The sequence below is a fragment of the Hypanus sabinus genome, chromosome 21 (genome assembly GCF_030144855.1).
Source record: "Hypanus sabinus isolate sHypSab1 chromosome 21, sHypSab1.hap1, whole genome shotgun sequence".
In the NCBI taxonomy this organism is placed as follows: domain Eukaryota; kingdom Metazoa; phylum Chordata; class Chondrichthyes; order Myliobatiformes; family Dasyatidae; genus Hypanus; species Hypanus sabinus.
Genome location: NC_082726.1, coordinates 57,826,460 through 57,839,083, shown reverse-complemented (window position 1 = coordinate 57,839,083; position 12,624 = coordinate 57,826,460). Strand labels below are relative to the sequence as shown.

General features: G+C 41.6%; 1 protein-coding gene across 1 annotated transcript in view; it reads right to left on the bottom strand.

Annotated features, from left to right (window-relative positions):
• Positions 1-2,734: 2,734 nt before the first annotated feature.
• The window catches only part of fbxo22 (F-box protein 22), a 29,055-nt gene continuing 19,165 nt past the window's right edge, over positions 2,735-12,624 (bottom strand). Inside the window, exons 6-7 of the mRNA XM_059946642.1 lie at positions 9,857-10,022; positions 2,735-3,491 (exon numbers count right to left, since the gene is read on the bottom strand). Of these exons, the coding sequence (XP_059802625.1) occupies positions 3,074-3,491; positions 9,857-10,022 (584 nt within the window). The 3' untranslated portion in view covers positions 2,735-3,073. The remainder of the gene's footprint in view (positions 3,492-9,856; positions 10,023-12,624) is intronic.

Sequence of the window (12,624 nt, the reverse complement as noted above, 5' to 3'; positions counted from 1 at the left end):
CACACATGGTTATTTGAGTTACTGTCACCTTCCTGTCTGCCTGAACCAGTTTGGGCATTCTCCTGACCTCTTTCGTTAACAAGCTGAATGATTTTTGTTTATCATAGCACCCTCTATAAACTCTAGATTGTTGTGTGTAAAAATGCCAGAAAATCACCACCCTATCTGACACCAACAATCATTCTGCAGTCAAAGTCACTTAGATCACACCATTTTGATGCTTAGTCTAAACACAACTGAACTTCTTGCCCGTCTGCATGCTTTTATGTATTGAGTTGCTATTCATAATTGGCTGATTAGATACTTGCATTAACAAGCAGGTGTATGGACGTACTTAATAAAGAGGCCACCTAGTGTATGATTTTCAGTCTTTCTCTAAAATTCTATCTTGTTTTGATCACCCCACTTTACTAAAAAGATGAATTAATCCAAGCTTTAGTCAGTGACAACTGTACCAGTACTTACTGCACGTATCCAGTCTCTTACCAAAGTGCAAAAAATATTCTAACTATATTGCTGAGCATTTAATAGAACACGAGTGAAGACAGAACCAGCCCAGCAGGTTGTACATTTCCCACGTCAGATTGAAAAGTTTCTGCAGGGAAGTCAGCCACACTTCAGTGGGTTAAAAAAATACCTTCAGGCACTTGAATGCTCGGGGTTTCACAGAGACCAGAGACCGCAGCTCAATATTGATGTCAGCAGAACAGTATGAAGGGATTTCTATAGGTCACCTCTAAATGAAAATTTCAACTGGGCTTTCGGCTTATGGATGAACACAAAATGAAGGACAAACACAGCAGTTCAAGCAGTATCTATGGAGAGGAATAACCATCGATGTTTTGGGCCAAAACACTGGCTCTTTAGTCCTCTCCACAGATTGTGTGTGTCTGTGTGAGAGTGTGTTTGTCTGCGTGTATGACTGTGCAAGTCTACCAGCAAGTGTCTGTGTGTGCGTGTCTCTGGATTCCCAGTATCTGCACAATCTCGTGTTTATGATAACTAACAGATAAAAGTAACTTTATAGAATCATTGCTAAGTTATATAGTCCTATAATTATATTAGAGTCAAATAGATCAGAAACAGGCCTTTCTGCCCACGTAGACCATGCCAGCCATCAAAACCATTCACACAAACCACATTTTATTCCCTCCACACTCCTGTCAACTTTCCACTGTATACCCACACACTAGAGACGAGATGCAGCCTGGGCTTTGGGAGGAAACCAGAGACCAGGTGAGTGGGGAAGGAGGCTTGAACTACAATGATGGAAGAGGTGAATTGCTGAAGGAGGAATCTGGTTGGAGAGGACAGTGGACTGTGGAATAAAGGGAAGGTAGAGAACCAGAGGGAGGTAATAGGCAGATCACACGAGGGCAGAAGGAAAAGGGCGAGAGGGTCACCAGAATGGGAGGGCGGTGGGGAGGGGGGGGGGGGGATCAAATGGCAGTGGTTACTTAAAATTAGAGAAATCAATGTTCATGCCATCAGGTTGGAGACTACCCAGGCAGAATATGAGGTGTGCTTCTCCAACATGCATTTGGTCTCATCAAGGCAGTAGTCGGCCACAGACTGACGTATCAGTGTGAGAATCTGAAGTCAAATTGAAATGGATAGCCATCCATTTCCTTAACCTTTTCTTCCAAAATTTCCCCTTTCTCCCTTCTTGGTTCAGAGGAACAGGGGAAATTCACCAGCAACAGGAAGCACATCTGAATTCCACATAGATCAGTATTGAACCTATGTCAATCGACTGAGGTAACAGCTCTACAAACTTCCTGTGGATTTTCCCGTGCCGTGGCTTATCACTCTTCACCTAAAAATCATAGCTAAGCTAACCCTAATAGTGTCATTCCATAATAGTCCACTGTGAATTCTGAAAACACTGACTGCTTTTCAAAAGTATTTCTCTGATTGTAGAAGGCTTTGTGATGCCCAGGATTACAAAAATGGTCCACAGCATTAAATTCAAGATACTGCTGATGCTGGAAATCCAGAGCCACACACAAAATGCTGGAGGAACTCAGGTTAGGCTGTATCTATGGAAATGAATAAACAGTTGATGTTTTGATTTGAGACTTCATTGGGACTGGAAAGGAAGGCGGAAGATGCCAGAATTCGATGGGGGGAGGGGGGGGGAAGGCTGATATCATCTGAAGCTGTAGGTGATAAGTGAAACGAGGTGAGGGAAAAGGGTGGGTGGGTGGGAATGGAGTGATGAAGTAAGAAGCTGAGAGGAGATTGATTGGCAGAAGAGGTAAAGGGACGAAGAAGGACCCAGACAAAAAAAAGTATTAAGCATTCTTTCACCTTTCTCCCAGTCTCAAATATTCTGCTTCCATATGTTTGTATAGCACTGTGGTCATTTGGTCCTTGAGGCTTTGTAGGGTTTTCCTTTCCACCAGTTATTTCTCTATAAATTCTCTTTAATTGATTCCTTGCCACATGCCCACTGCTGACTTTCCTATTCCCCAACAACCCACACTCAGGTTAATTTCCAGTAGCCAATTAACCAACTGGTCAGCATGGTTTTGGAGCATGAGGACAGAGAGTTTGCAAACTTCTCACAGACAGCAGCCTTAGTCATGATTGAATCTGAGTCACCAGAGCACTGCACCTAGTCTTGGTTGACTGAAGCCTTATTGACACCAACCCAACCACAGCAACACGGAGAGAAGTCCAGGAGTCAGGTGATGAGCATTTTCCAACATTCAAATGACTTTCCTACATTACCTCTCACAACTCCTTTGTAGTTTTAATTCAAAACACATCACAAAATAATCATCATTGTATGTATTGATTAACTTTACATTTGTAATAAAGATGAAAATGAATCAAAATTTACACAATTGAAAGAAAAATGTTGAAGCTGTGCTCTGAATGTATAAAGAGAGTTTTTTGTCAAATTGTTAGTAAGTGATCACCCTATGGGCCAATTTTGGAGATGCCTTTGGTCTGAGCTAAGAATTGGCATCATTCCATCCAAAATTCTGAGGAACAAGGACCTGCCCAAAAACTTCCCTGACCTTGCAAAAGGCCTAAACCAACCACTAATCTTTAGCAGGCCTTTTAATTATTTCAGTGGCCCGAAGTGAATAAGTGCCATTACTGTGGTATAACCATGAATTAATTCATCACATTCTGAGGAGCTGCTGCACTCTCTCAGCGAGAAGTTTTCAGTCACAATACGATCACAGCCGATTTCTCCATTGCCAAAAAACCCAAACAGCGGAATGCTTGGGAACTGCTTCCTGAAGGCGTCAGCCTCCACGTTCTCCATCTTGCAGTAGTAGTTCTGACCACGGCCAATACAGGCGAACATGAAGCCCACAGTGTTGTGCTCAGGAATGTTGGCAGCCTTGAGGCGCTGCATCGCTGCTTCTACGCTCTTGGGCGTCTCCACGTCTTCATCAAGGAGAATAGATGCAGCTTGGATTGGTCTGCCACTCAACGACAGACCCACTATTCCATACATGTGCGAGGCATCAATCCTATAAGCGGGTGGGGGACAAACGTAGAAAACACAGATCATGAAAGCTCAATCCCTAGGAAGCCAAGTGGAAACCTTTTAAAGAAACAGATGCGGTGTTCATCCCTTTATATGTGGAGATGGAAAATGGTTCTATGGTGATTTACAGTGATTACACTGAGCAAAAGCATTACAAAAAAGATCTTGGCAATCAAGAGACTTATCTTTCAGAGACCAACTGAGTCTAAGGAATGAAAAGCTCTTCTGTCAGCTAGCTGAATGCGCCTAACTAGAGCAATTCACAGAATAGCTTACACCATCTTTCAAGGTTACTGCCCACTTCAGAGATAAAAGGTGTGCTTTTAAGAGAAGAAGCTCATGTTTGGAGAGAGCAGCTGAGAGTCATCCTCACCTAAATGTATGGAATCTAAGCTGCTTAATGGTGACTGTGGTCCTTCTGAAACTGAAATCCCATTCAACATCATCAGAATCTCTCTCCTCCAATTCCTATGCCATCTCCTTTCTTACACCACTTCCATATCATGTGCTACCTGCTGAACTCAAGTCATTTCACAAGCAGAAAGATCTGAGAATAACTTATAATAACCCCTCCTGTCTGAGACAACAATTGCATCAAATTGATAAAGTGGAAGAAAGTAAAGCGCTGAGGCCAGGCAGGTAGGACTCTAAAACAAACCTGAAAAGAGGCATCCTCCATCCACAACAAACTTGGAGGACGTAACCACAAGAATGTGTGCCATTGAAAAAAAAACTAAATATCTAGATATTCTACTGCTTAGTGCCAAGAAAGAAATTCCACCTACAAAAAAAATGTTCCTCTCTAAACCTTCGTCTCCCTGACTTGCTGCCTTGCACTGTGTCCGCAACACACTTTAATACCTGGAAATCCCAGTTCATATGGTGTGAGGTGCACTGACTCATTTTTAACGAGTTCTAACTGACTCATTTTTAACGAGTTCTAACAAGCAATTTACGTTTTTAAAAAATATGACAGTGCTTCCCTTGTGAAATGGGAGCAGTGCTTTTGAACACAGGCTGTGGGAGCACCTCATCCTGAAAGGAAACCCTTTGGAGCTTTAAGCCTTTTAAAGGCTATGCCGGCAATGAAGAAGTGTATACATTATCAGTTTTAGCCGCACAATAAACATGTACACTGCTCTCGGCTGGCAAGAACATGCTGTCAAGTAAACACATCAAAACTATTTAAACCAAATAAACAGATACTTGAATGACATCAAGTCTTTGGGTGGGGCAGTAACCCAAGTTATTGTAACCATGAATTCCAAGGTTGAATGTGCATGTTAACATCTTCAGAGGACAAACTGTAACAGGTCATTCACTATTAGATGAAGCTCTGCAGGGAATAAAATAGAACAGTACAGTTTATGCTACCCACTTGACCTACTCCAACATCAATCTAGACCTTCCCTTCATATAGACTTCCTTTTTCTTTCATCCATCTGCCTATCAAAGAGTCTCTTAAATCTGCCGAATGTGTCTGCCTCTATCAGTGTATTCCATGCACTTACAACCGTGTACAAATAATATTACATGCATTTGTTGGAAATAGTATGTGAATCACTGGGGTAATGCCTTCCACAAAAACTCTTTGCAGTCAGGTACTCCAATCACTGAGAAGAGATTGGAGGTATGGGTTGGGGAGGTACCTTGCCCTTTAAAAAAGGCACTCAAAGTCAGGTTACTGACTGACAAGAGCCTGCTCTTTTCAAGAAAGATCTGTTTGAGTATACCATACTTCAATCAAAACAACTTCCAAAGGACCTTGGAAGAATTGCAAAGATGCATGAGCTGGAAAAGTCTACAAGAGCATTTCTAAAGACCTGAGTATTCATCAGTCGACAGAGAAACTGTCTACAAATGGAGGAGACTCAGTACTGTTGTTACTCTCCCTAGGAGTGGGCATCCTGCAAAGATCACACCAAGAACACAACTTGCAATGCTGAAGGAAGTGAAAAAGAACCCAAGGGTAACAGCAAAAGACCTGCAGAAATCTCTAGAACTTGATAAAGTCTCTGTTCATGTGTCCACTATAAGAAAAACACTGAACAAGAATGGTGTTCGTGGAAGGAAACCACTGCTCTCCAAAGACAAAAAAAAATTGCTGCATGTCTGAAGTTTGCAAAAGACCACCTGGAAGTTCTACAATGCTTCTGGGACAATATTCTGTGGACAGACGACACAAAGGTTGAACTTTTTGGCAGAAATGCACATTGCTATGTTTGGAGGGAATAACACTAAAACCTCATCCCAACTGTGAAGCATGGTAGAAGGAGAATCGCAGTTTGGGACTGCTCTACTGCCACAGGGCCTGGACAGCTTGCAATTGTTGAGGGAACAATATATTCAAAATTGTATCGACATTTTACAGGAGAATGTCAGGGTAGCAGTCTGTCACCTGAAGCTTAATAGAAGTTGGATAATGCAACAAGACAATGATCTGAAAGACAAAAGTAAATTGACAACAGAATGGTTTTAAAAGAACAACATTTGTGTTTTGGAATGGCCGAGTCAAAGTTATGACCTTAATCCAATAGAAATATTGTGGAAAGACCTGAAGCAAGCAGTTCATGCAAGGAAGCCCACCAACCTCCCAGAGTTGAAGCAGTTTGGTAAGGAGGAATTGTTTAAAACTCTTCCAAGCCAATGTGCAGGACTGCTCAACAGTTTCTGGAAACGTTTAGTTGAAGTTATTGCAGTACGGGGGGGGGGTCACACCACTCACTGAAAGCAAAGATTCACATACTTTTTCCAACAAATACATGTACTATTGAATCATTTTTCTCAATAAATAAATGAACAAGTATAATGTTTTTCTATTATTTATTTAATTGGGTTCTTGTTACCTAGCTTTAGGATTTACATGAAGATCTAATCCCAATTTAGGTCACTTATGCAGAAATAGAGAAAATTCTACAGGGTTCACAAACTTCCCAGGACCACTGAACCTCTATTTTCCTCCAATCACATTAAAAGTATGTCCTCTTGTATTAGCCTTTGCTATCCTGGGAAAAAGGTGCTGGCTGTCTGCTCTTTCTATGTCTCATCATTCTACTTGCCTCTATCAAGTCTCAACATAACCCTCTCTTACGCTGAAGAGAAAAGCCCGAGCTTGCTCAACCTTTCCTCATTAAGACATGCTCTCTAATCCAAGCAGCATCCTGGTAAATCTCTTCTGCACCCTTTCTAAAGTCTACATATCTTTCCTATAATGTGGCAACCAGAACTGAACACATTACTCCAAGTGTGATCTAACCAGAGTTTTATAGAGTTACAGCATTACCTCATGGCTCTTGAAATCAATCCTCTGAATAATAAAGATCAACACAGTATTTACCTTCTTAACCATCCTATCAACTTTCAGGGTTCGATACACTTGGACCTCAGGATCCCTCTGTTCCTCCACACAGATCAGAATCCTACCACTAACTTTGTACCCTGCCATTAAGTTTGACCTTCCAAAGAGTATCAATTCACACTTTTCCCAGACTGAATTAATTTTGCCACTCCTCAGCCCAGCTCTGCATCTTGTCAATGTCCCATCGCAACTTACGGCAGCCCTCTCCACTATTCACGAAACCACTAATCTTCATGTCATCAGCTAACTTACAAACCCACCCTCCCACTTCCTCAAAGGCAAAGTTAAAGTAATAAGTCATTTATAAAAAGTCACAAAGAGCTGAGGACCTAGCACAGATCTCTGCAGAATACCACTAGTCACAGACCTCCAGGTACAACATACTCCGTTACCAATTCCAAATTTAAAAAGCCAAGTTTCCCTGGATATCAGGCTTCCTAATTTTCTAAATGAGCCTGACATAGGGAACTTTGTTAAACACCTTACTAAAATCCATTTACACCACATCCATTGCTCTACCCCCATCAATTTGTTTTGTCACTTCGTCAAAAAAGTCTATCAGACTCTTATGGCACAAGCTGCCTCTCAGGAAACCATGCTAACCATTCCTAGTCAGACTATACTTCTCAAAATGCTCATAATTCCTGTCTCTAAAAATCCTCTCCAATTGTTTGCCCACCACTGACATAAGACTCTCTAGTCATTAATCCCCAGGGTTATCCTATTACCTTTTTTTGAACAAAGAAATAACATTTGTGATTCTCCAATCTTCTGGTACTACTGGTAGTCAGTGCGGTTGTAAAGACCATGCAGCAATATCTTCCCTTCCTTCCTGTAGTAATCTGGGGCATTTTCCGTCTGTCCCCTGGGATATCAATCCTAATGTTATTGCCTCTATTAATCTCGACAAGTTCAAGCTCATTAACCTGTTCTACGCTGACAAGGTAGAGGTTGTGTCAAGGTCCCTCTCACTAGTGAATAGTGTTAAGGACTTCCCAACTTCCTCCAACTCCAAGCACATTTCATTTTTTTATCCCTGATCAGTCCTACCCTCACTCTAGTCATCCTTCAGTTCTTCACAAATGTTGAACACTTCAGGGTCTTCCATAATCCTACTTCCCAATGTCGCCCTCATAAATCCCTTCTTGTGCTTCTTCTTGGCTACCTTACAACTCTCAAATATCCTGTCTGATATTTGATTCCTAACCATAAGTCTGTTTCCTTCTTCCTCTTGACAAAATGTTCGAACATTCCTGTTTCTGACTTCTGCCCATACTGAATCGGCAGATGGTCCTTCCATGACATCCTCCCTTTCTGCAACCGTATTACAATCCCTGAATAGTTATGCCACTCCCTCACTTCTTTTACCTCCCTTCCTGTCCCCTTTGAAACATCTAAACCCTGGAATTCCTGCCCTTGTGACCGGCAGGTCCCTGTAATGGCCATAACATCGTAGCTCCAAGTACAGATCCATACTCAAAATTATGGATACTTCATCCATTAAAGTAAACACATTTCAACCCATCCAAATGGCTGCATTTTTGCTCTACCTGTTGCCTATGCTTCCTCTACACACTGCATCTACCTTTACACCAACTGCTCATTCCTCTGTCCTGTCACTCTGGTTCCCATCCCCCTGCCAGCCTAGTTTAAACCTAGCCAATCACTCAAGCAAACCTGCCCATAAGGCCCCTCAAGCTCAGAACCCCTCCCTTTTGTACAGGCAACTATAAAACTGTCACAAATGCTATCAATCACATCAAACAAATGAGACATTTGTGATGCTGGAAGCAGTTCAAACATTTGCAAACTGATTAAGCAACATAAAATCTGCTTGGAATTTAGCAGGTTAAGCTGTGCATGTTCATGTGTGTTAAGAATTGCTAACTTTTCAGCTCAAACCCCTGTACAATGACTAGATCAATATTTGAAACATTTGCATTGTCTTACAAGGAAAGATTGGACAGGCTAGGTTTATATTCATTAGAATTAAGTCCATTTAGCAGAGTGAGCATTTTGACATGGTCAATTTTTAGATGTTTCCTTTTGGGTGAGAATAAAGAACTAGGGGTCACTGTTTAAGGGAGACAAGACTCAGTTTTTTCTCCAAGAGTGTTGTGAATCTCCTCCTGAAAAGGCAGGGAATAGTTTTAATCAGAAGTGGATATTCTTGTTAAGCCAGTTCGTGAAAGATACTACAAGCAGACAGTGATGTGGAAATGAGGTTATGATCAAATCAGCCATGATCAAATGCTGGAGCAGACTCCCATGTTAAGTGGCTTTGTCCAATGCCTAAATTTGTAGGTTTGGATGTACATTCAGAAATTACATATCATCTTAGCACAGTGAAGATCCATACACTAACTCTTCTCAAATCACAGAGGATTATCAAAATTGCAAGAATTGCTTATTAAAGCACTTGGGACCTACAAGAGGAAGATGGTCTGCCTATCAAATATCCACTGCCAAGGTAATTTCAAAGATTAATGTAACTCTCCAATCTGTTCAGATGAGTAAATGCTTAATCTACACTTCTCAGAAGTCATATCACTTACTTAATTCCTTCTGAAAACAAACAATGCACTTGTTACAGCTCTGAAGGACGTGAAATTTCTGAATTAATTCCTCTATACATCATGTACAAAAGGAATTCCTTGAATATTTTATCCTCTTTCTGACTGAGTGATGATGAGACCATGGGCAACACATCTCCCCCAGAACAAATGAGGTCTGTACGGATCAGAAACCAATCCCAGGTCTTTCCTACTCATTAGGGCTGCCTAATACATGAAGTGTTCCCCAAGCCTTTGGGAACGAGTATTCTGGGTTCCATAAGAGTCAGAAGATGAGCTTAATTACCCCAAGAGGAAATACACAGAGTTCATTGCAGTGATGAAATTAATAAACTGCATTACGATGGAAAAGAAACAGTTTCTTTCTTACAAGCTACATAAACAGATTAAAAACCGAGGTGTTAACATTAAACCCACCTTTCAGAACTGGGTGAAAAGACGCGATCAATATGGCCCCCTATTACAATGGTGTTCCTCACGTTGAAAGGCCTGGTGAGTCGCTGAATGAAGTCCGCTGCTGCAGGCTTGTAAGTATTGTATCCGAACAGGAGAACTGTGCGCAGGTCTGGGTTGTCTTGAAGACCTAAGACAGGAAAAGTACAGTAAGCAATAAAACTCAACAGGAATTCTCCGTATGCTATGGGGCCTAAAGCATTCTTTCAAAGGTTTGGTAGCAAAGTCGATCAGCTCTCTAGTAATGGTGCTCAAAATACCTGGAAAACTCTTGGCAGGGATGTTAACTACCTAGTGTTAACCCATTCAGATGGACAGCAAAACTAAAACGTGCTGATGGGGAATTGGGGCAGCATGGTAGTAGAGCAGTTAGCATAACGCTATTACAGTAGCAGTGACCCGGGTCCAATTTCCTCTGCTAAGGAGAAGCTCGTGCGTTCTCACCATTACTGTGTGGGTTTCTTCCAGATGCTCTGGTTTCCTCCCACATTCCCATAAGGGCGTCAAACGGTATGGGGGAGAAGCCAGGAGAATGGGGTTGAGAGGGATAATAAATCAGTTATGATGGAATGGTGGAGCAGACTTGATGGCCTGAATGGCCTAACTCCGCTCCTATATCTTACTGCACCCAAAGGCACATGGTCACGTGTGTGTAATTAGGCAGTGCGGGCTCACTGAGCCAGGAGGGCCTGCTACCATGCAGTATCTCTAAATAATATTCTTTTGTTGCAATTAGAAGCAATATGTTCAGTCTATATTCAAGGATGTGCATCAATGTGTAAAAGCAAAGCAATGGAAGTGGAAAACTGAAACGAAAACAGAAAATATTGGTTTTACCGAGCAGGCCAGGCAACACCCATTGAGAAAGATACAGAGCCATATCTCAGTTGACACTGGCCTGGTTCTCTCTCCACCGGGGCTGCTGCCAATTTGCAGCGTTTTGTCGAGTCCCATCTTTCTTCCATTATGCACTGCAGGGTATAGATAACAATTGTGCCATACCTTTCATATTCATTATGAATTAAGTTTCTAAGAGAATGCCAGATGACCAACACATCACAGCGCAGTGTACAGACTTTGCAAAAGCCTTTGAAATGGGTGGTAATATAGGAATACAACCCTTCTTTTCTCTGCAGCATAGAACAGAGCGAAAAAAAAACTAGTGACCAACTTTCCTATAGATAAAGGTAAGTTTTATTATAAGCAGGAAGCCCAAGACAATGATTATAGTTTGCTGTGGTCTCTAAACTGTGGTGATGAGCAGCACTCTAGCAAATTTCCATACTGCATTAAATGCTAGGGTTATTTACGTACTTTGATCATAATTTCACTGTAAATTCTATGCAACATAATCTGCAGTCTATGCAGAGAGTGGTATAAAACAATGCAGTGCGAGCTTCCCTGCAGCACCATCCAGTGGCAACAGATTAGATACTGAAAAGACACAAATGTGTATTAATCAGTGAAAGACAGGAAACATTTTCTTTTTACTCCTCCTCATATTTCCTTAGAATGTAGAGGGCCATTTGCCCCATCTAGTCAATGCCAGCTCATAGAAAATACCATCCCCTCCTTATTTCCCTGAACTCATTCTCTCACATGTCCATTAACTCCACTCGCAACTTACAATTTGGTCAATTAACTTACCAACTAATATGAGATTGCAACGTGATAAGAAATCAGACAACTTAAAGAAATCCTGGGGATTCATAAACCCCACACAGACAGAGACTAACAGTCAGGACCAAATCGAAGCCATTGGAGCTGGGAGGCAGCAGACAACTGTGCTGCTCACCAAGAGGTTCCCTACTAGTCTGCATTTGTCTGCAAAGCAACAAGGTCAGTTCCTAGCTGAGTACAGTAGGCCAGCAGAGAGACAAGTTTAATTCCTACCGTGGTAGCTGGGGAAATTAAATTCAGTTAATTAAGTAATTCTGTAATATGATGCTATTATGGGTAACACCATTATTAGAGACTTGTCTTAAAAACTCATCCAGTTTATAAGCTTCTGTCCTTACCTGAATGTGAATCTAGCAGAGTGGTTACTCTTCGAACAGATTGACAAACCACTTCATTAAAAGGATCCAAGAGTGATACCCATGTAGCAGGAATGACTGATGTTAAAAAATATTCTACTTTCTTTGCCCCCACAAGGTACAAGGCAACAATGTCATGGGCACACCATCACAACTGTGTCACAAACATGGGCAGACCCCTCCTTAATCACTGAGTTAAATTCCCAGAGATCCATTCATGGAACCTGCAACATGCTAAAGGCTGCAGTGATTCAAGACAGATCACACCAACAGGTGAGATGTAGATACACTGCTGCCTTTCAAATAATAAGGCAAAGGGACAGCATTTTGCCATTCGGTCCATTGAGTATGATCTGCCATTCCATAATAGCTGATTTCATTTTCTCTCTCAACCCCAATCTCCAGTGTTCTCCCTGTAACCTCTGCCACCTATAATGAAAAATCTATCAACCCCCCCCACCTTTTAGATATACACAATGACTTGGCTCCACAGCCATCTGCAGCAATGAATTCCACAGATTCACTACTCCCTGGCTAAAGAAATTTCTCCTCATCTCTGTTCTAAAGGGACATTCTTATATTCTGAGATTGTGCCCTCTGGTCCTAGACTCTCCCACGTCCACTCTATCCTGGGATTTCAATATGCTATAGATTTTAATGAGATACCCCTCATCTTTCTAAACTCTAGCAAGTACA